Source organism: Misgurnus anguillicaudatus, chromosome 5 (genome assembly GCF_027580225.2).
Source record: "Misgurnus anguillicaudatus chromosome 5, ASM2758022v2, whole genome shotgun sequence".
Lineage (NCBI taxonomy): Eukaryota > Metazoa > Chordata > Actinopteri > Cypriniformes > Cobitidae > Misgurnus > Misgurnus anguillicaudatus.
The window spans coordinates 5,346,120-5,368,777 of record NC_073341.2 but is presented as its reverse complement, the minus strand read 5'-3'; the positions used below and the strand labels follow the sequence as shown (position 1 = coordinate 5,368,777).

The 22,658-nt window shown below is 35.7% G+C and overlaps 2 protein-coding genes across 5 annotated transcripts in view; one reads left to right on the top strand and one right to left on the bottom strand.

The window, feature by feature from the left end:
* gpr153 (G protein-coupled receptor 153) overlaps positions 1–15,744 on the top strand; it is a 42,723-nt gene extending 26,979 nt beyond the window's left edge. For 3 of the 4 annotated variants that reach the window (XM_055168227.2, XM_055168228.2, XM_055168229.2), the window contains exons 4-6: positions 5,901–6,090; positions 10,045–10,229; positions 13,401–15,744. In XM_055168227.2, coding sequence (XP_055024202.1) covers positions 5,901–6,090; positions 10,045–10,229; positions 13,401–14,183 — 1,158 coding nt within the window. In that variant the 3' untranslated portion in view covers positions 14,184–15,744. Of the gene's footprint in view, positions 1–5,900; positions 6,091–9,581; positions 9,612–10,044; positions 10,230–13,106; positions 13,127–13,400 lie in introns of all 4 variants that reach the window. The other variant, XM_073867435.1, reaches the window with a different exon arrangement.
* A 1,423-nt stretch (positions 15,745–17,167) lies between these two features.
* On the bottom strand, positions 17,168–20,423 carry her3 (hairy-related 3). Its single transcript, XM_055168818.2, has 4 exons — positions 18,325–20,423; positions 18,124–18,219; positions 17,899–17,980; positions 17,168–17,713 (listed from the first exon to the last, which is right to left on the bottom strand). Exons 1-4 carry the CDS (start codon positions 18,460–18,462, stop codon positions 17,295–17,297), a joined length of 735 nt encoding a protein of 244 aa, XP_055024793.2. The 5' UTR covers positions 18,463–20,423; the 3' UTR covers positions 17,168–17,294.
* Between the last annotated feature and the right edge of the window lie 2,235 nt (positions 20,424–22,658).

Sequence of the window (22,658 nt, the reverse complement as noted above, 5' to 3'; positions counted from 1 at the left end):
TCTTAACAAACGTGCATGTTCACATATGCCAGTTTCTTTTTCCACCAGTGGGTGCTCGTCACAACGTTAAGCAATGCTTAGGTTACTTAGCAAAGCCCACGTGCTTTTGAAGAGTTTGCAATAACTGAAGGACAAAAAATACAACTGACTTCCAGCCACTGCCTTATAAAAATGCATTAAATTGAAGGAAACCAAAATATTAAATGCAATAGATGTAATCCCCAGTGTTAAATGAACACTGCTGGGTGTATGTATGATTATAACACTAAAGCAGAGTTAAAAGCTGTAATCTTTCACTTTTGCCTCTCTGTCATCATCTCTGTTTGAGGCCTGTACAACTTGCTTGTAGAGTAACATGATTGATAAGTTTAATCTCTATACAACAGCTGTAAATCTGGTTAATAAAGTAAGTCACCATTGTGTCGATTAGTGTTTCCTTTAGTTGGGCATTTAGGTCGTGAGGTTTAGAGTTAGTTTTCTTCTGTTCATTGTGTTTATAAAACAAATCTGTTAGAGCAGTGGCAGAAGAAATCTCAAACATTTGTTATGCTAATTGTTATGAAAGCATAAGTATTGTGATCTCTTGGAAAAATAGTCACAAAAAAGCTGTATAATGTTATGTTCTGTCAACACTGTGATGCTCCTATGAAACCCAACAGTGCTGTGAAAATCCATATCACCTTAAGAGTAAAATTTAGAACAGAAATCTAATCTACGGTGTTAATCAGACACACTGAGACATCAACAATCAGCGTATAAAACACAACCATGGTTACAATCAACAACAAACCTTGATGCTGCAATGCATGCTGGGTACCAGGATTGTATAAAACTCATTCATAACTCCCATCATGCATTGTAACATGACAAAATTGTATGACTTTCTATTTGCTGTCACCATTGTTGAGATTTGTATCTGAAGTGTTGATGTCTTGAGCAAAAAAACAACAACAACAACCCTAAAGCATTAAAGCAGTCTTATTCAGAACAGTGTCATATGCATAGAGTATTCATTTTATAAGCTTTATTTCTTTATCACTTATTTATGATATCATGTTTTAAAAATTGGTAGTATATCTTACAAACAAACAATCTCAAATTATCTGAAAAGTTTTCCCTTTACATTTAAGCAATGAACAAATGCTCTTATAAAATACTGTTACAATTGCTAAAAGTGGAGAGTTAGTTCAGAGAAAGTCAAGGGACAACTGCTAAAGAAAACACTAAAATGCACAGCATAAGCGGATAACTATCAAAAATCTGCTTATTACAGAAAACTGTTTTCATGCGTTTACATGCAAATCAATACGCCGGCTATGCAGACAACTGCGTTCACATGGGACTTGCAGAATTATCATTTTTCTCGCTGGAAGTGACGTCACCACCTATAGTACACAATAGTCTTTCAAAAAGTCAACGTCATTTCTGTCTTAAGCTGTACTGTTGTATCTCTTCTTGTGAAGAAAACCGATTTACGCGTTTACATGACCCCACGTGTTATCAGTTTATTAAGCATAATCGGCGTAAGACTGTGCATGTAAATGCACTCAGTGTCAACTTGGTCTGGAGAGGTATGTGTTTGTGTGTGAAACGCGCAACCATAGCTGCTCGGTTAAATTGAAAATACAATGAACACTTAATATGCCCTCCTTAGACTCTGAGTAGTTAAAGAACAAGGTCAGAATCAAAGGACTCGCTGCAGGTCAGCCGCAAGCTTTATTCAATACCCTTTTGTAGGTACGTGACAATCTCCGCTGTCACGGCTGTCAGTTTGATTCCCCTCGACGCAACTTCGGATTTCCTCAGGCGATGTGCAGAGTAAAAACATTCTTGAAATTGTAATATACATTTAGTTTAATTGCTAAACTACAAGTGAATGAAATTTCAATGAATTTGAGCGACGCGCACAGGAGTTTTACCACCCGCAAAATTGAAAACAATGGGACAAAATTAAGTGATGACTTTCGAGTTTCAAATGGCCAGTATTTTGTTATTCTTGAACCCATAGACATGGTCTTGGTGTCATTTTAAAGTTTTTGTTTTTAAGCTCTTTCTATCTGAACAACTAGTTTTAGCATTTTACCATGCTGAAAATTGTACTCCCATATCTACCTTTTGCACATTGTATTTATGTTCAAAATCTCTTTCTACAGTAGCTCTTTCTAAGGGTATTTTTTCAAAATCCTTTTGCAAATTTTATTTATGTTCAGTAGCTTTTTCTAGCTCAAGCAAATCCACAAACTTATAAAAGGATTTATTATTTTTTACAAGGTTGACTGCTGAATATAAAACCCCTTCAATATAGGCGTTGAGTCAGCAAAAAAAAAATAATAAAGTGGCGGCACCTCTTTTGCTTCAGTTTAATGTTAAATCAACACGATTGGTTGAGTAGGTTCCAGTTCCCAGCATGCTTTGCATGAGCACGTGATACAAGAGCATTTTTTGAAATTAAGTGAAATTTTATGTGGTTTTCAGTAAAGAAAAGACTCTAAAAAGTCTAGTGTTAAACATTTATTTATGTTGGAAATTTAGAAGAGTTTGCTAATTTTTACTTTTGTGCATACCATTGTTCCAGTGTGGACTTTTCAGTTTGGGTTAAATCAGTTTCAACAAAATTTTTGAGTACTCTGAACTTGTTGTGTTTAACAGTGCAAGGGGGTTGCCCCTTGCACTGTTGAACACAACAAGTTCAGAGTACTCAAAAATTTCTGATCTCTCTGCAGTGTAAGTCACTTTCGTATTAACTTTATAAATTCATTGACTGGCCACTAGAAGCTGGCTCTAAAAGGGAGTCAATTCCCATAGACCCTCATATTAAAAAGCCCAATTTTACAGCAGAAAATAATGTGTTTACAGCCTGGTACAAAAGTGATTTTGGTCTGCCAACTATTGACTTCAAAAAACTCTTCACAAACCTATGGGTGACATCACGGACACTACGTCCATATTATAATAATCTTACATAGAGTGCTGAAGTCCACTGCAAATTTTGTTTAAATATTTATTTTCCTATCGTTTGCTATATGTAAATTAAGATAACAGACCGAAAAGCCTACTTTTACCTGAGCATGTAGATAACCATATGCCAACTCCAGTGTTTATGCACTGTAAAAAATACTTTGCTGCCTTAACATTTTTTGTTGAATCAACTCGGATTTACAAGTCATTTCTACTTACTATTATTTATCTTGACTAGAGATGAGTTGGAATAACTACAAGTGAGTTGTTATAACTTATCAAATTAAGTTGCCTTTTCTCAACTATATTTTATAAGTTGTGAAAACTGTTGACATGACTTGTAAATCTGAGTTGATTTAACAAAACGTTTTAAGGCAGACAAGTACTTTTTACAGTGTGTATATTCTGTACTTTCTGTTTGCTTTATATGTGATTATCGTCTAATCTGAATGAGCCTTAATGTGTTTGATTAGTACTTTTTTTTCTTACCGTTTACTAAAAGCTTGTGAATTTAGCCTAATTTGTACATTTGTTCTGAAAAGATGACAAAATCTTAATGGAATAGTTCACCAAAGTGACCTCACAGGGTGTCAGTGTTAGTTTTTATTTAACCTCAGGAGGCCGGATCTCTTGTAATTACAGACGTAACCAGAAAAACTATCGGTGGGCATTATGGCACATTACAGATAGTTACAACAATCGGTAGTGTAGAGCCAAACATAGCCACATAAAGCATTCAGTGTGCCTGTCTGTTGCTGAAGTTACAGTGCTGTTTTACACTGCAGACTCAGGATGTGTGAAACAGGTTTAATGATATCTCAGTGTTATTAAAAGCCACTCTTATTAACAGCCTGTGTGGACTAAATGAAGTGGATAATTGTGGACCATTGGTCTTCTGGTTCTGCTATCTTCATTACCGGTTGTTAAAACAGATGAATTTTACATTTTGTTTCTTTGATGTTTATGTGGTTGTTGAACCACTGATAACAATTAAAAAACCAAAAGCTTTTGAGTGTTGTCCCGTTAAAGAATTTACACATTGTATTGTACTGTGAAATTTTCTTTTTTGCAATCCAGTGGCTTTACCAGCAGAGGTCACCATTTCCTAAAAATAAATAGATCTTTCTTTTGCCCTTTACAATTCAAGCAGTTTCATAGACTAGTCATTCTAGATCAGTCTAACTAGTTTCCCAAACTAGTTTCTTTTATTAGCTCCTTTAAATCTTTTGAAGTGATGCTCCAGAAAGCAAAGCCTTCCAGAATGTAAATTTGAGATTTTATTTATTTGAATAGTGTAATGTGTAATATAAATACAATTAATCCTGGAGCTTTACATTGAAAATCATATCACAATACATCATCATTGCAACCATATATTAAGTTTCACCTGCTACTGGTAGAGGTGCTAATTTAGTAAACGCCTCTGTGGGTTGTAATTGGGGAAATGGATAAATGACCTAAACAATCGTATGGGTTGGAGGATAGGTTGTAAATTCACTGATATATGCACAAACATATTCAAGGCAGCTGTTACGGAGAAATGGTTTAATACAGTAGGATTCATATCTTAGTGCTTTACAAGTTCACACTTACAAATAAGTCAGAATTAATTAAATGCGTATTTGGCGTGCTGTCCGAGGAGAGGGCTCTAAGCTCGGTATTTGGCCTGAGCCCAGAGCACTCCTCCACAAAGAGAGGGCTCTGTATTAGGCCCGAACCCAAAACACCCCTGTATTCAAGTTAGGAAGTACAGTAACCAATAGGCTTTATGCCCAGCTGCACCACCTCCCGAACTTCAGCCAGCTCCCCGTTCCCCGCCCGCCACCACCGGACAAACTGACCAATCCAAGTGTGTCTGATTATTGTTGTTGTGACTACTGAGGTCAGGCACACCTGATAGATTAATCAGTTTGTCCAATAATGGCAGACAGGAAACAAGGAGCTGGCTAAAGTTCAGGAAGTAGTGCAGCTGGTCATAAAGCCTATTGAGTGGGAGGAGACGGGGTGGTGGAGGAATGCTGAGAATTGTGGACACCTGATTGCTGATTGTTGACAGCTGGTCGTAATTACGAGATAGTTTGGCGGATTATTTGAACGTGCTCCTCTCGTACTTTGTTAATTAAGCCGCCATTAAAAACCAAAAAGAAGAAGACGACTTTGTTTATAAAACATCATAAAATAGAGTAAATTAATTTTCTGTATAATTTTGTTAATCCCTTGTGCTTGAAGAGCATTGATAAGGTCCGTTAATTCTGTGATATTGTAGACATGATTTAATTTAATGTAAATGGCTGGGATCTTGACTGTAACCACAGTATATGGGTTGAAGCAATGAAAAACTGCAGATTGATTTTCTTACAGCTTTAGTGTTGTTTGTGACACAGGAGGTCACTACATCACTATCAACTTTTGTTTTTTAGTAAACATTATGGAGGCAGAGTAGGCTGCTATGATCAGCAGATTATTCACTTAATTCATACACACTTTCTCAATTCGAAGTTTATTTTTACCGGTTGAAATCCCTTTAGAAAACATCTTCATTGAGGACAAAAATAATCATGCCCTGAAACATCCAGTCGTTTCGATGTTTTTATCCATTCCATACAGACACTTTTTCTGACATGTGTGTTTGACAGAACTATTCCACGCCCCCATACTTGTGAAGGAAAGTGATAAAAATGTCCCAACAAAACTCTACAGTATATTATCATTTCAATACTAAAACAGCCAGAGTTACGTTATACTGTACAAATAAATATTAGCATAATCAAACTGAGATTCTTGGTGCTCTTTGCTCCGTATAACCATAAGATCATTCATCTGTTTATTTGTCGTAGTTGAGTGTATAGAAGTTGTATTACCTGTGTCAAAATAATTTCTTTTTTACAATTCATATCCATTTTGAGGCACACATAAATAACACTTCATTGTGTCTCAATCAGGTGGTGAGCTTTGCAAGCTTGAAGTTTGATCGCTCCTATAGCTGGATGGTCCTTTGTGTCCTCTGGTGCTCTATAGCACAATCCATCCTGCTCCCCATGTTCCTGTGGGCTTGTGATCGCTACAGGGCAGACGTCAAGTTGGTCTGGGAGAAATGCGTGGCCATAATGTCCAACGATGATGTGGATGAAGGTACAGGCCATTAGGCTTCCTTTAGCATGTTTCAAGCTGTTTTAAAATGGCATAGTATTGTACTACGTATAGCTTATACTAGACAGTACACACTACAGTATATGTTTCAACTGTTTGCTTTTCAGATAATATTTAGTTACAGCTTTGTAGTAGAATTAAGCATGCGACATTGCTCGATGAAAAGAAGTTTGAAAAGCTAGGACAAAAATTATTGCATTGAGCAATTGACCCCTTCTAGTACGCTAAATACTAATTGGCTTATGTAGTATGATAGTATGCCAAGTCTCAGAGTTTTGTTACACACCAAACGCGAAGCAACACGTTCCTTACTCTAAATTACTCGTGGGATTTGACTTCACGTTATGCAAATTTTTAGATTGAGTTTTTTTTCAACTTGCATGAAGACGCGTTTGATGCGAATAGCGCATTTTCGCGGCAATTGCGCCACCCAGTTTGCATCATTCGCATCGCCCTATGCGAGTTCGCAGTCTATTTGCATCTGTTTTATTGACTTTTTATGTAATCTACTCACACAAATTGTTGAATTCGCATTTAGTGTGTACGCCCCATTAGAGAGAAAGAGATTAAAAAAATGGAGTATTTGCATCTTTCATGTGATACACTACTGTTCAAAGGTTTATAGTCATCTGATTAAAATGTTTTTATTATCTTAAAAATATTTTCATTAGAAGGCATCAGTGAGTACATTTACATGCACAGAATAAGCGAATAACTATCAAAAATCTGCTTGTTATAAAAAACTGTTTTCATGCATTTACATGCAAATCAATAAACCGGCTATGTAGAAAACTGTGTTTACATGGTACTTGGAGATTTGTCAGGTTTCTTGCAGGCAGGGATGTCATCGCCTATAGTACATAATAGTCGATCAAAAACCTGACAGCATATCTGTCTTAAACTACACTAGTCAACATTCTAAGTGGATCAAAACCTTTAATAAAAGTTTACATAAAACCAATCCCTAATACCCATTCTTGTCTTAGGACAACTTTGATAAACCTTTTTGATCCACTTCAAATGTTGACTAGTCTATATTGCTTTGTTACAGCAGAGACTTTTCTGCGTTACTTTGCGCTTACTTCCGCCTCTGACATTTATCTTTCACACGCGGAGACATGCGCACATGGACAAAACCGTGAGAAAGCCAGTTAAGGTGTTTACATTCCACGCGAAACTACCTGGGCCTATCGTTTTTTGCTTACGCCGTTTATGGGCTTTCCCTGATAAAAGAAAACCATTTTACATGACCCCACGTGTTATCAGTTTATTTAGCATAATTGGCGTAAGATTGTGCTTGTAAACGCACTCATTGTACATGTTTAAAAATACTTTTAGAGACATAAATATCCTTGGGTGACCTTGGGTGTTTTGAAAGGTTTAAATAAAATGCATTATTATTTACTTAAAAATAAAATGCTTATAAATGCTTCGGAATAATTGAGAAAACCAGTCAATAGAACAGAAAAGATGTGAACTCCTTCAAAAAAGTCATCTCAGGATGTAATCTCAACAAACTGCTTGATAACATTCTCCGGATGACAGGCTCGAAAAAACTCCGGATGACAGGCGTAACCGTAGGAGAAGTAATGCGTTTTTTAAACGAAAAGGAATTGATATAAAAATAGTATATTAGCCTCCATATAATATTCAAAGATTAATAATTCCCATAGTTACATATTGTGATTAGTTTACTATTATTCTAAAATGCAGTAAGCAAATATTACTTAGGAATGAGCAGGTGACCCTAAACTTTTTACCGGTGGTGTATCTTTTTTGAAGAGGGAAACTTTTTACTTTTACACTTATTATTTTAGATCCAAAAGGTAAACCAGTGATGAATCATTGTGTTTATCATGTGACCTGGATTTGTTAGTTGGATGTATGTTGTGTGTGCAAAGGTTTTTCTTGAAATATTCAATATGCGTTGCCTATAGTGTAGGGCCGGGCAATATATATCGGGGTATTGTCATGCGCATCTCGTCAGTAAAGCCGGTTCCTTGATTAGTAGTAGTAAATTGCCGTCAGCTGCTTTCAGATGGAGCGGCATGTACTACGCGGGGCCGTTGTTCACTGACAAGCTGAGGCCATATGGCATTGATTATTGCAGGCGATATGTCCTGATTTGGCTGGGGTTGTCTGTGAGCAGCGGCTCGGTGTATGACGCTCCATCTCTCCATTTGCTGCTAATCGGGGAACCGGCTTTGCTGGCGGGATGCGCGTGGCAGTCCCCCGGTGTATATCGCCCAGCCCTACTATATTACACTTAAAAGACTTCATAAGCAAGTGTCTTTTTCAGTGTATGAACTTTATAATAATATGTGTGTTATCCATGCAAAATTCCATTAAAGAAAAACTGTGGTTACTGTAAACAAAAATGACTAAAGTCCCATAACTATCTGTAAATTCTGGCACTACTTTTAAAATATGTTTTGTGGTAACTAACTTAATGCCACAAAAGCTTTCAAACACATATATTTATAAATATAAATATTTACATACGATGTTTGAGTATAGGGCTGTCACAATTATGAAATTTGTCTGACGGTTAATTGTATAATAATTTGTGATGATTATGACGATTAATTGCCTGCTTTAGAACTTTGACATTTAATTCTCATAATTGTTTTGTTTGTTTATGAAATAATTTTCACACATTGTTGTGTAATTTAAATCTTTTGCAAGGTTTACCTCGCAGTAAATATTAATACACATAACACATATTTAAAAGCAATCTGATACTGTCTCGTTTATACAGGCGCTGCAGCTCCCCCTTGTGTTTTTTAGAGAGATGTGCAATCATTGCGGTGATCTGAAATCATCGCGATGAGGTCAAACAATTATTTAATCATTGTGACAGCTCTACGTTTCAGTCAACGACAGAGCATTTACACAGAAAATAACAGCTTCACGTGTAAATCAGTCATTGATTTTTGAGCTCTGTCAACATAAAAATCAACACAGACGTTTTGAGTCTTTCTGATCTCAATTCCACAAAACCCAAGCTAAGATCTTTACTCAAATATAGCGGTGGCACAGAGCAATCATAATTCAACAATGTGAAGACAGTGGTCTTTTTGCGTCAGCTCATTGCTTCTCATTGCGTGTTTATGACCTGTTTGTTGCAGATTTGTAACTGCACCATTGGCCAATACGCTATAGTTACTACAGTTATGGTTACTAGAATAAAACTGTGGTATTAGCCATCACTCATGTCATTTTCATTCAGTACCTCAAAAATGAAAGAATCTGCAGGAAAATTATCACTTAACAACAGCAGAAACTATGGTCACAGTGGTAAATTTCTCCAAGTGAAATTTTAGACAAGGTCACATGATAAGTTTTCATCACAACCTATTTAGCAAACTGAGGCTGTCAGATGTTAAATGTTGTGCTTCTGTGATCCCATAAAATATTACCTATAGAGATGGATTTTGTGATCTTAACTTGACTAGTCCTCTGCTTCTTTCCAGACGGTTTGCCTTGTGTTACACAACTCAGTTGTATGTATAAGGGTTGTTTGTTGTTGTCGTGTCTCACCCGAGTGCATGCTAAGCTGCCTGTGCTAAAAGCTATATTTTCATTGATCATCCTGCTGTGTCGCCATTTTGCTATTTTTTAGATCAGCATTTCACACTGCCCTACAACTGCATTTAATGATTTACAAAAAAACTAAGTTGTTGTTTCAGAGAATCCAATTTTAAAAGGTTAGTAAAAATACGTTGCTCTAGGAGCTTTTCTCCATTGCCAAACAGCAACAGTCATTCGTAATACTCACTACGAAACATTTTTTAAAAAATTAATGCGGACCCCAAAAATAAAGCTGGAATAGTTTATCCTCCTCCCTTCGTCTGTCTGTCTGTCTGTCTGTGTATTTTCAGCACGTTTATTTTTAATCCTGATACATACATATATATATGCTTTCTGCGTTTGCAGAAAACAGCCAGGATGGAAGAATTCATCAGGACTTAATATATGACAGACCATTTGACTATAGCTCCGCTGCTGATATCATGACGGTAGACCGTATTGCCAAGTACGAATTCTCAACCTTAGAAAGGGGGGGCTTCCAGGGTTTTCCATTGAGGGACCTTCAGGAAGATAAAATGCACTATTTGCAGGTATATTTCCATTGATTTTATTTTCAGATTGCTTTATTATTAACTACAAATGTGCATGCTGCCTTGGCCCTCCTCCTCAAAGAGACATTATATGATTATAATCTTTCACTGCAGTCATTTTACATTATCAAACTTTTTAGATATCACAAATGCACATTAAAAGGTAACACCTTACAATAAAGGTAGTATTTGTTAACATGAAAAAAAGGCATAGGCTAATATGAACAGTAGTTTTTAAAACAATTATTAACTTTGTTAACATGATTTAATAATGCCAATACAGTTATTTGTTTTAGTTCATGGTGCACTAACTAATATTACAACTTTTGATTTAAAAGTGTATTCCTAAATGCTGAAATTAACATGAACTAAGATTAATAAATGCTGTAGAGGTGTTGTTCATTGTTACTGTAGTTCATGCAAGCTAATGCATTAACTAATGTTAACAAATACAACCTTATTGTAAAGTGTTATCAAAAAAATATGAGCAACCAAAAGCTTTGGTGATTCCTGTAGGCCTGCCTTGTTTAAGTCATTAAAACAATAAGAGCAATAAACTTTTTCAATAATAACTGACTTGTGGTGCAGTTGATGTGTTGCAGTTCAAACACAATTAGTCTTTTTTCTAAAAGCCTGTGCTACGAGGTAATAAAAAATAATAATGCCCAACCATAAAGTCGGTTTTAGAGCTGTGTAATGCTCTTCAAACTTTTAACCTTCTTTTGTATTATTACTTCACATACAGCCAATGAGTCCCCACTACAAACCTTAACATGTAACCTTTAACTGACCTGACTTATCCATTCAATCATTATTTGTAATAATTGGCTGGCTGTATGAAAATGTGGGACTTTGTGGTTAAATGTGGAGAATAAGCCATAAGTGTGTATGCCTAGCACTTCCCAAAGCTCTGCTGGACACCCTGCAGTTTCCATAGCTGATTTTATTGCTCGATAAATTGCATGAAACAACTTCTCCTCAGAAAAATCAAAAAATATATATCATTGTGTTTTAAAAAGATGTTGCAACAAAACACTGATGCTTATTGATAAAGAACTCAAGATCGATGTGCCAAACTTGTTGGCATCGTTTGAGTACAAAATCACAGTTCTTTTTGAATTTCACCAGTGTTTTGCATCATTATCATCATCACCATTAAGTATCAGAAGGTCATCATGATTTTTGGGAAGTACAAGCTGTTATTCCTTGCTTTCAAACCATTCGAGCTATAGCATTGCAGAAAACAAGAGAAGCAAAGAGCAAGAGCTGTCAACATAACATAACATAAATAATGATTATTAGAAGTTTTAATAGGCCTACTTTTATTTCAGCCTACCATGTAGTCTGTTAAAGACTAACTTATTATTAAAATAAAAGCATCAGTGTTTTAATGAAACTCTATTCTCTGAGCCATGTTGAATTTTATAATAGCCTAATGCTTTGCTTCCCTCTGCTGGCCAGAGTGCATTCATGAACACGATATGGATGAGACCTGAAGATCCTCTTGCTTGTTTACACCTGGTATTAAGATATTAAGAAGGTATTTGGTTGACGAGAAAGACACATGCCCATTCACACCTGGTGTGGTTTCAATTCGTCACTTTTGACCACATCTGATTACTTCAAGGGGATGGTCGTTGAAACTGGTGTGGGAGAAATGGTGGGTTAAAGTTAATGCACACTAATATTATGCTCGTGCTGTTAGTAAAAATGCGGCATAACGTTTTGTACATGTATATGTAAGAGCTTTCTCAGATATTTTAGAACAATTAATCCAATAAGCTCACACAACTTTCACACCCTCACAAAACGAAACAAAAATGAAAGGGGCTGAAAGCAGCCACTTAAGTTGTATCATTAAAGACTCATCTTTAGCTGCTTATTGTAATTTAGAGTGTTCTGTTTTTATTTTATTACAATATTCTGTTACATTTTATTGTAGCCCTTAGGGTCTAAGAAAAGCACATTATAAATAAAATGCATTATTATGATTAACGATTATGAAAGACTACGCCGAACACTGTGTGATTCTCTGTGACTTTGAAAACATGCATTTATTTAACCTTTTTATTAAGTACACTGTAAAAATACTTTGCTGCCTTAAAATTTTTTGTTAAATCAACATAGATTTATAAGTCATGTCAGCAGAGATGAGTTGTCACAACTTATAAAATTAAGTTGACTTTTTTCAACTATATTTTAAAAGTTATAACAACTCACCTGTAGTTATAACAACTCATCTCTAGTCAAGATAAATAATAGTAAGTTGAAATGACTTGTAAATCCGAGTTGATTCAACAAAAAATTTTAAGGCAGCAAAGTATTTTTTGCAGTGTAAGTGTTGCAATAGGCTACATGTGTCAAAGCAGTGGTGCCTTCAAAGTGCCTTACAAACACATTAGTCCAGCAGCACGCAATAATATATGAATCGCACAATACTTGTTTTACATTGATTATCTTGCTGTTGTAATTGTTAAGATCAAAAAATTAAATTGAAAAAATCAAAAACGTTTAATTGCACAGCCCTACTACATCAGGTCTGATGTAAACATTGTGCTCGGTACATCATACATTAGATCAATAGGTTGAAAGTAGGCAATCATGTCGAATGAATGTTCAACTACCTCTGAATGTGATCATAAGGGGAAGAGCTCAAAACGTTTTACACCCCTTTACACCTGTAGTGTCGTCCACTAGTGATCCGATTGACCAAACGCAACTTAATACCAAGTGTAAACAGGACCATAAGCTGCTGTCCCATCCCTGCATTAACCAATATCAGCCGCTTTCGTGCAAGGCTTGTGCTTTACATGCTTTAAATAGTATTTAAATTTCTTTCAAATACTAAAAACCCATTTTTATGTCTTTCCCGTGTAGTCCTCAGAACAATGTGGAATGTGAGTATCTATCTGTAGAGTAAATTATTATTTAAACAACGACAACTTTACCATTTTGTAGGGGGATTTACAATAAAAAATATGAATACTAATAGGTTACTACTTTAGAGTGAAATCAGGCCTGTGTTGTTGTTAACGAGACTAATAGTTAATAATATCAGCTATACTGTATATTAGCATCGTGTTGTAGTCTAGCTGTCTAAACTGGAAAGCAGATATTTGTCCAGTGTTGCTCTTTGAAATTGACGGGTCGTTATTCTTTGTGTTACTAAAGGTGCCGCCTACAAGAAGATACTCCCACGACGAAACCGACATGTGGACCACCGGTCAGATTCCGTCTTACCTGCACCGCTGGGGCTCCACGGAGGACATCATTGGCATCCCGCAGTACAGCTCGCCGCGCCACGAGAGACGTCGAAGCAGTCCGGCAGCTTACCACGAGCAGAGCCACGCTCACCGCAAACGGAGACGTTCGGAGGACTCGCATTCGCTCAAGCAGATTCCGCGAGTCGAGCGTTATGATGACGATTTAAAGTGCTTCAGCCGCGACGAAGTGATCAATTTCATCGACGAGACGCCATTGGCCAGTCCGATGCGAAGCCCGCGACGCGCCTCGGCAGTCTCTCTCGTACCCGAGACGTTCGAGCAGCGTGTCGTTTTATTACCGCATTTCCCGCTCACGCATTTTGAGCGCGAGCCTCAAGCATTGAGACGATACTTTGAGCGCGGCCAGTGTGCCGCACTAACGGAAAACCCTCAGGATACTTTGAGAAGAGCGAAGGACGGCGACGAGAGCTCGGGCACGACGGGATTACACGAACACAAGCATGACGCGAAGCGCGTGTCAGAGATGGTTACCTTGGATCCGAGCGCGCGGACGGGTGATCAGTCCTGTTTGACTGTGAGGACAGCACGGATGGACGCGCCTGGTTGGGCGGATCAGAAGCACCTGTCTAAAGGCGAAATTAAGGGAAGCACAAACAATTTTATAAGCTCGCAGTCTGCGTCGTCGGGCTGCATCACTTTCCCTACCGAATCTATAGGATCCACAAACTAAAGAACAGTTTTTAAATAGCTCCAGCTATGGTCAATAGTATTCTAACTTTGGTTAAGTGGATGTAATTTACAAAATGGGCTCTTGAGCTCTGAGATATGATGATTGATCAAACATGGTATATGGCATATGTGTTTCTGATATAGCACTGTTTTGCTGTATTTGGGTTGATATTACAGTAAAGAGTTTAAGAAACGTTCGTAATCATTTTAGACCCTGCATTTAAAATCCTCAAAGGTCTAAGTTGTGGAAAGGGTCTGAATCGAAGTCACACAGTATTTGTTTACACCACATAACCACTCACAGAAGGTATAGCAGACTCATTTTTAGTGTTTTGTTGTTTCTAATGGTGTGGCATGGTGTTCATTATTTTTGTTAAACTATGCTATTTTATTATATTGTTTAAATTTGAAAATGTTAATATTTTGAAAGCACACGGTTCTCCTAGTAAAATCCTGTTTTGTTTCACAAAATTGTTTTAAAATAATTTCCATTAAGTGCTTTGTGAAGATTGAAATGGATATCTGTTGTCTGGTGGGCCACAACAAAATGTGAGGATTTTTCCAAAAACACCCATAACCAGCAGCACATTTAACAAAACAAGTTGGATATTCTTTTGTGGTACAGTAGAGCTTTATCATTAAAAACTTGTATAATTTGTAATTGTACTATATATATATACATGTTTTCTATACAAATTTCACATTTTGTTAATTTGTGTTAAAAAAAATCTTATTGTCAGCATCTAATTATTAACAGCCAGATGAAATACATGCGTATTGACTGGCGCTTGATAGCCTACCTGGGCAGCTTTATATTGGACATGGTTCACATCATGTAGCGTTTTATGACATTTCCAGCTGGATTAACCCCCTGCTTCTGGACACACACACAATCACATATAATACACAGTGAGGACATCCATAAGAGTCTTCCTTTTTATAATGTTTGCAGGCTTCTGGAGACACAGTCAGATGTTACATCATCAGGATGACTTTAAAATGAATGTGTCTGATGTGACTGGTATTTGGAAAAATATTTTATTGACTAATTTCAAATTGTTTGTAAAATGGCCTATCTTTTGTTTAATTAATTAATATGAATTATGAATTCATAGTTGCAAATAAATTAATTATATGTAGCATAAACTTATAAAAATGAGAGATTTCAGGTGGAAAGGATCACCGTAGCAGTAGCTCAGTTAGTTTTTGGAATAGTTTGAAATACAAATGCATTGAAGCCTGTTTAGTTTAATAATAACTTATTCCAATTTTTGTCTGAAGGTGCAAGGTGAAAACTGATTGTTTTTATTGTTAAAATTATTTTAATCTCATAGGTTCAAACATTTTAACCTCTGCATACAGCACAGTGTTTCATATTGTATGTCATATACGGTAATATATCTCTGACTCTTTCCAAATGTTTTTACTCTCTGGTATTTAAACAGAGGGTCAGGCAGGTGTATTGAAAAATTGAACACATAATACTGTGGCTTTTCCTCTCAGTGATCACAGTTTAAAAGTCACGTTTAAAGGATGATGACAAATAAAAATTAACTGTTTAACAGTTTTTCGTTTGTTTCTGTTGAACAATATTTAAACATGATTTATTATTGAATCAAATAACCATTTTGCTCTTGTGGTAGGCTAACTGTAGCTTGATCTCTTCTATTTAAGTTGTATAATTTTTACTAATTTAGAATCACTCTGCTCTTAGGTCTAAAGGTGGTGAATGGTGGCCAAAGGTTCATCCATCATTAGAAGTTTGTTTACTATAAAACAATAAGGAAATTAAAAACATTTTCCAAGTGTACTTTATGTAGAAGGCATAATAATATCAATGCACTAGTATATTTGTAAGTGTACAATATATATTATATATATATGTATGTATGTAAGAGCAAGATACAATTCCTCAGACCGCTAGGTCACTTTCTGTTCGCAGTATATTTATCAGCACGGCTCAGCTGCGCAAAGGTCTCCAGTCTATTTGTCTGTGCGGTTTGTGCTCTTGTTATGTAAAGCTGACAAGACACATATTTTGTCAAATCAACTAAATTAAATAGAGCTACATATTTTAGAGAAATTCAGAACCTAAAACATTTTAATCTGCAAAAGATAAGAGGATTTAAGCAGATCTCATTTGTTAACCTACAATTATTTATTTATTCGTTAACATTTTACAGTAAGGTTGTATTTGTTAACATAAGTTAATGCGTTAGCTAACATGAACTTTTTTTGTAATGAAAAGTTGAAACGGTTAACATTAGTGCAAAATGAACATTAACAACTATTGGCAATGGCATTAATCATCATTAGCAAAGACTAATAGGTCTAAATGCCAAAAACTACATCGTTCATTGTAAATTCATGTTAGCTAATGCATTTACTAATGTTAACAAATACAACCTCACTGTTACAGTTTATTTCTTTGATAACTTATATTTACAGCTTTCTTGTAAATTTGATTTAATCATTACCAAGATCATTACATCTGAATCTGCATTGCAATTACTTTTACTGTAACAATTTATAATAAGGTCTCATACATTAACATTAGCATTTGTGGCAACATTTCAAAATAAGAATCCATAAAAAATCGACAATAACTTTTAGTTTATGTTAAGCATTAGTTTATGGTAAATGAATACTTACATTAGCTAATGCATTATCAAAAAGACCATTAAAGTTAGACTTAATTTCTGGTATTATTTTGTTCTGTCTGTCGTGTAAATTAATTGCTTTTACAACATATTTATTTATCTGTTGTTATGTAAAACAGCGTATTAATATAGTTTGTCTCGTTTTTCTGTGATACAGTAGGGAAGGTAAAATTCGTAAGTTTAGGGCTTTTCGGTAATTTATGATCAGTTTTACGTGTTAATTAACGATGCTTTTGGAAGTAAAGTACAGTAGAGATTTAATATGGACGCCGAAAACTCAGTTTGCAGACTTTGCCACAGTAGGTAAATACATTTGTACAAAGGGCACATTTAATCATTTTTTTATTATTATTAAAATAAACATTTGCAATAACTATACAAAAATAGGATCTACATATACAGTGCATGAAAAAATTATTAACATATTCTTATAAACATACAGTATTAACATTTTACCATGGCCGCCAATAATTCAGTTTCAATCCCCCAACATTTTGCTGATCAACATTTGCATTTTTAAGGCTGGCGTGTCTGGTTTTCTTTATCTTGGATCTAGGGGTTCCAACCTGTGCGAAGGATATTCTCTCTGCATCACAAATCTCCATCCTCTTCGACGAATATGTGTCTAAATGTAGCTGAATTTTGTGGCAAGGAGCGTTTGTTTGGCGCGATAGACGGTGTACGTTTGACGCGTCGCTCTCCGCGGTACTGAAATGAAGATCTCTGGATCCTGTAAGTCCGTTCGTAAGATTGGCCAGGATCGACTGTGATTCCCGGTCTGTGTCCGACATGATAAGATAATGACTGACACCAGCAAGACAACTTCTGTAGCCAGCTTGGTATTCAGGAGTGTCACAGTATATAGAGGTTCCTATTGACAGAAATCCACATTTAGTATGTGCAAGTGTTTTCCAATCATTCATGAATAATAATGAAATAAGTCAAGCATTTAAGCATGAGCCATTAGTTTAAAAGATTCAAGCACAAATTCAGCAAAATGTGTCCAAACTCTTGAAGTTGTGTAAGAATGACTACTATTTTTAGTGCGACACAAACCTCTTCCTGTGTTTTGCAGATATTTCAGATGCTTCACAGTCAGTTCCAAAATATCAGCCTTTTCCAATTTTCGTTTGCGTATCTAAACAATACAACAAATGTTTATTAAAACATCACGTTTGAGACAGAGATTAAAAACTATTGCGCTAGAATTTAAATCACGGGCGTAATCTAAAAGAGAAAAAAGATATTTAATCTTTTTAAAAAGTTAAAATGTTTGCTTACATTGTTAGAATAGACGGTTTCCAGGAGAATTTTCAGCTGATTTAAACATTTATTGATTCGTGCCCTTCTTTTCTTTTCCATCAGTGGTTTGGAAACCTGAAGGACAAAATTATTTAGGTATCATATCATAAACTATAAACACAGTGTAAAACATTTTATAAACTATCTATTCGATATAATCCACGTAACCGAATTTATTACCTTTTTTACGGGCTGAACTTTTGCTGTAACGACGCTTTCCGATTTTGCAGCCATTTTCCTGTAAAATGCTTGATGTGCTTGTGGAGTGAAGGAATTCGCCCGGGTGTGTTGCCTTATAAAGAGAGACTCGTTTAACATCTCAATGCACTGTGCACATCATTGGTGCGCAACAAAAGACATCAATTTAGCTTCACTCCGCTGGACAGCCAATCAGCAAAAAGTTTATCTTCTAATATAACTTTTTGATATCTGAACTATTTGCAAATAGTAAAGGTAGAAGTTTAAAAGGTAAAATAGAAGTTTAAAAGTAAAAGTTTATTCAGATGAAATGGAAACGTTTACTAACGCATGATGCTATAATTTGGCTATTTCCAATGTAATTGTTTTTTGAATAAGTAAGCTTTATAACTAAACATTTTAAAACTAAATATGGACATAAAAATACGAACTAGTTTTAAACGATCGTCGTGTGGGGTAAAAAGTACAGAATGTTACAGAAGCACCGTTAAATGGCAAGTGTTACGAAAAGCAGGCGAGCTGTGGAGAAATTAGTTTTGCCCATTCATCCCTTTATCCTAAAGTTTCACGCCACGTAGGGACAGGCCTCACCGTGGAAATCTTTTTCGTGTCTTCACACGGTGGCAATTTTCTGCCAATAAGTACGGAGAATAATCTTAACTGAATTAAAATGTCAGGATATTTCAAACCAAAGCAAGACTTTCTAAAGGGCTATGGGTTCTTTGGTAGTCTGTAGATAGTCATTCTACAAGCAGAGATGTTTATGTTTTTAGGTTTGATAACGTAGTGTCAAAGAGAAGCAGAATTCACACAGATGTCCCTTCAAAGACCAGAGCGAGGAGAATCAGAGGAACGCCTCCTGTCCGAGGATCCTATCCGCCTGATTTTCCACACTTCCCCATCAATAGATCCAGTCCTTGGGAATATCTTACAGGGTCTGCTTAAGGTGCCCCCCATTTGACAAAGTTTTAATAGAAACGAGAGCCTTTTTCAGGTAAAGCTTCTTTAGTGTCCACAGCCACTACACGAAAACGACCCGTTGGCGTTATACAAAATATTAATACTTTTCAACCATTGAGAGATTATAAAGCCACCATAATATAACGTTCCATATTATGGTGCAATCAGGTATATCATTATACATGGGGGTATATTATAACCTGATTGCGTTTTATGCCATTGCAACACATTGCGGTTTTCTTATGTATTATGAAAAGGAACAAACTATTGGGTCGAAATCTGAATATGCTGCACATGCGCAGAACCAGGGATTCCTTTAAACTTAGGACACGCGACAGGGTGAATAAATGTCCATTGATAGCTTTAAGACTTGCTTTATTCGCTTGATGCGACCTCACCGTACAATAGCTGTATTTATACAGAGGGAACAAATGATGTGAAGGCAGGATGGCCGCGCATTAACATGCCAGCAGCTCAAGTCAAGATCCTTTAGAAGGCAGTGAAAAGACTGCAGTATATATATGTATAGAGAGGTGATTGATCTTTCTCGGGCCTATTGTGTTTTATAAATTAAAAATATACACTTTGTGAAATGCTTAAAGTATAAATTGCAAAATATTAATTTGGGTGTAATAAGGACAAAAACGATTTTCCCGCCTAAAGAATTTGGATGTATGTCAAATAGCCTATTTTGAAACTTTGCCTTTATTAATCTCTCTTAATAAAAAATATCAAAAATATAAAGAGGCATGAAAATTTCAATTAGTAAAGTTGCAATATCGAGGATTCCGGATCAGTATTTTGGGCAATTCTGTGAGCACAATAAAAATTGTATGCCGTTACGGTGGTGTAAAAAGCAGGTGCACATGCTTGTTTGTTATATTTAATCCGAGGTTCAATTGTTTTTGATGACCAAAAAATTGGTACAAAACACTACAGGGTTTTCTCTTTCAAAGCGTAAAAAGGCGCAAAATCAGTATGAAATCGGAGCAACGCAACTCTCTTTTGTGCTTCTCGGACACTGAATTGAGCATCAGTTTCACGCTCAGTGTTGCCGATGTTCTACCATTAGAGCCCGTGTGTCCTCATTTACACCAGATATTTAACTGTTAATTTAACACCAAATCATCTCATTTGGTCACGGTATTGTGAGAAAAGTCTATGTTTTGTAGATTAAATAATAAAGATACTTTACACACGCGCGCGCGCACACACACACACACACACAAAGCTTATATGGTATAGAATCACTTTATTGCCATGTTCCATAAGACAGTTCACCCTTTACTCGTTTTCATATTCAATGAGACAGGGACAACTTGTGCTCGCGTTTGGCATAATAACAGCCTGCGGTAAAGGTTAAGCGCATGTTTATCAAAAGCTGAAAGCGCTTTCTCTTTTCTCCACATGTAACTGATTAACCCTAACTGCCTTTTATCATGCGTGCTTAGTTAGAAGATCCTGTAGTGAGTGGAGTATTCTATGACTTGTTAACAACAATTAGTGAAGCAATTATTCAATTACTGCAATAAACGTTTCTTTTCAAAAGGCTTCCATTCACCGTTAACATGTAAATACAAAACTCAAGGTGACTAAAAGAATCAGCTGAGCTCAAAATGACAGCGAAATTAACACCGAAGAAGGCTACAACTTTTGAGGCTTTCGTGCTAAAATTCGTTTTTTATATTTCACTATAGGACTCAAGATTGTAGATTTCTATGTAAATTTCGTAATGCAGTCGATTTATTTCTAATATATCTGAAAAAGGACATCATTGTAAGTTATAAAATGCAAGACAGTTAATGCAAAACAGTTGAAATTTAACAAACTGTCACAAGTTAAATATATTTGGGGTTTTTTATTTTGTCCGTACTATTTTCTAAACACCAAACAAAATACACGTGGTTTAAAAATCTAAATCTGTCATTACCAAAGAGTTTTTTATTTCATGAACATTACATATTTTTGAATTTTTTTATATAAAATGTGGTTATATGGAGAAAAATCATTCCGAATCCAAACTGCAACAATAACAAATACATTTCCAGAAAGTTTGTTGCAAAAGTCTAACTTAATATGTTAAGATCTTATGTTATAAAATGTGCAATTCAACATACAGCTTATCTTCACAAAGAAAACAAGGCATAAAATGACACGCGACAACACTATTATTGTTTGTCTGATCAAACATGTTATTTCATGAATTTCTATAGACTATACTGCATTGCGAAGTACTTTAGCTTAAGCGTCCAATGGCTTGTGTTTGACTGTGTACACTTCGGCTACTGTCTGTAAAAAAAACAGAACGGCACATTAACATTGCTTTGGGTTTTCTGAAGGGTTGAAATGAATTAGTAGAAAGTAACTTTAAAACTCGGTGAAGGATGGCAGCTTTGTGAAGCTTTTCACTCAGGAACTCGAGACAAAGGGGCCTTTCTCATTGTTAAGCACCAAATCTAGTCTATTGATGCTCTTTGAGTTGCAAAGTATCTGACGTTGTTACTTCGCTGCACCAGTTACACGCCAACACGTTCGTAAGCACGAATAACTTGAGGACCCTGTTATAAAATAATATTTTCGCAGCGTTTTAAAGCTACAATAGGTTTCGACATTGGATAATTTTTAAATTGTAAGCCTATTGATTAATGTTCTTTAAAAATGACGGTTACTGTGATTAAAAACTAGTAGTTAAAGCTTGCATTATAATGACTTTAATTTTTTAAATATTAGATGAAACAGATATAGTTATTTTATTGAAAACGAAATTAATAACACAGTAGGCTACTTCGGCACATTGGATTCCTTACTAAAAACGTAATTGACCTAAATTAGCTTTTGTCCTTGGTAGGCGATTAATGCTAGCATCGTGGAGATTGGTTTCCACAGTTCTTATACATTTAATTTATTAGTTTGTTCTGTTTCATAATGATTGTGAAATCAGATTGTCCTGTAGGCCCTGCTCACGTTGTCCACATCTTCTCTGTATTTACTACTATTCGTGGTTGTAAGCTAGTTTTGCTAACTCTTTAAGCAAAATGTTAAATGCTTCCTCGTCGCTTTGGATAAAAGCTAAATTAATAAATGTAGATGTTAAAGTAGGTTTATGTCCATTCACAATTATAACTGTTTTTCTTAAAAGCCTTCTTATTTTTAAGCACCCAAAGTGGCTAAACATTGCACGGTATATGTAGTTATGGCAGAATGAACAAATAATATAAGCGAATAAAATAACTATAATTGTTTCGTTTTGGGGTGTGTTTGTTACAAACGAGGACGTGTTGCAATATGGCAGCCACACATAGGAGTCGCGTGGGTGGCATAAGTTTTTCTCAGAAAGAGAAAATTAGTATGAAATC

What these genes read in the sequence shown, in the direction of transcription:
- her3 (XM_055168818.2), bottom strand. Translation starts at nt 18,462, where the DNA reads ATGTTAAACGAGTCTCTCTTTATAAGGCAACACACCCGGGCGAATTCC. An exon ending in AAGTTCAGCCCGTAAAAAAG is followed by an intron (nt 18,220 to 18,324) that starts GTAATAAATTCG and finishes TTTGTCCTTCAG; the next exon opens with GTTTCCAAACCACTGATGGA. An exon ending in TCTGCAAAACACAGGAAGAG is followed by an intron (nt 17,714 to 17,898) that starts GTTTGTGTCGCA and finishes TTCTGTCAATAG; the next exon opens with GAACCTCTATATACTGTGAC.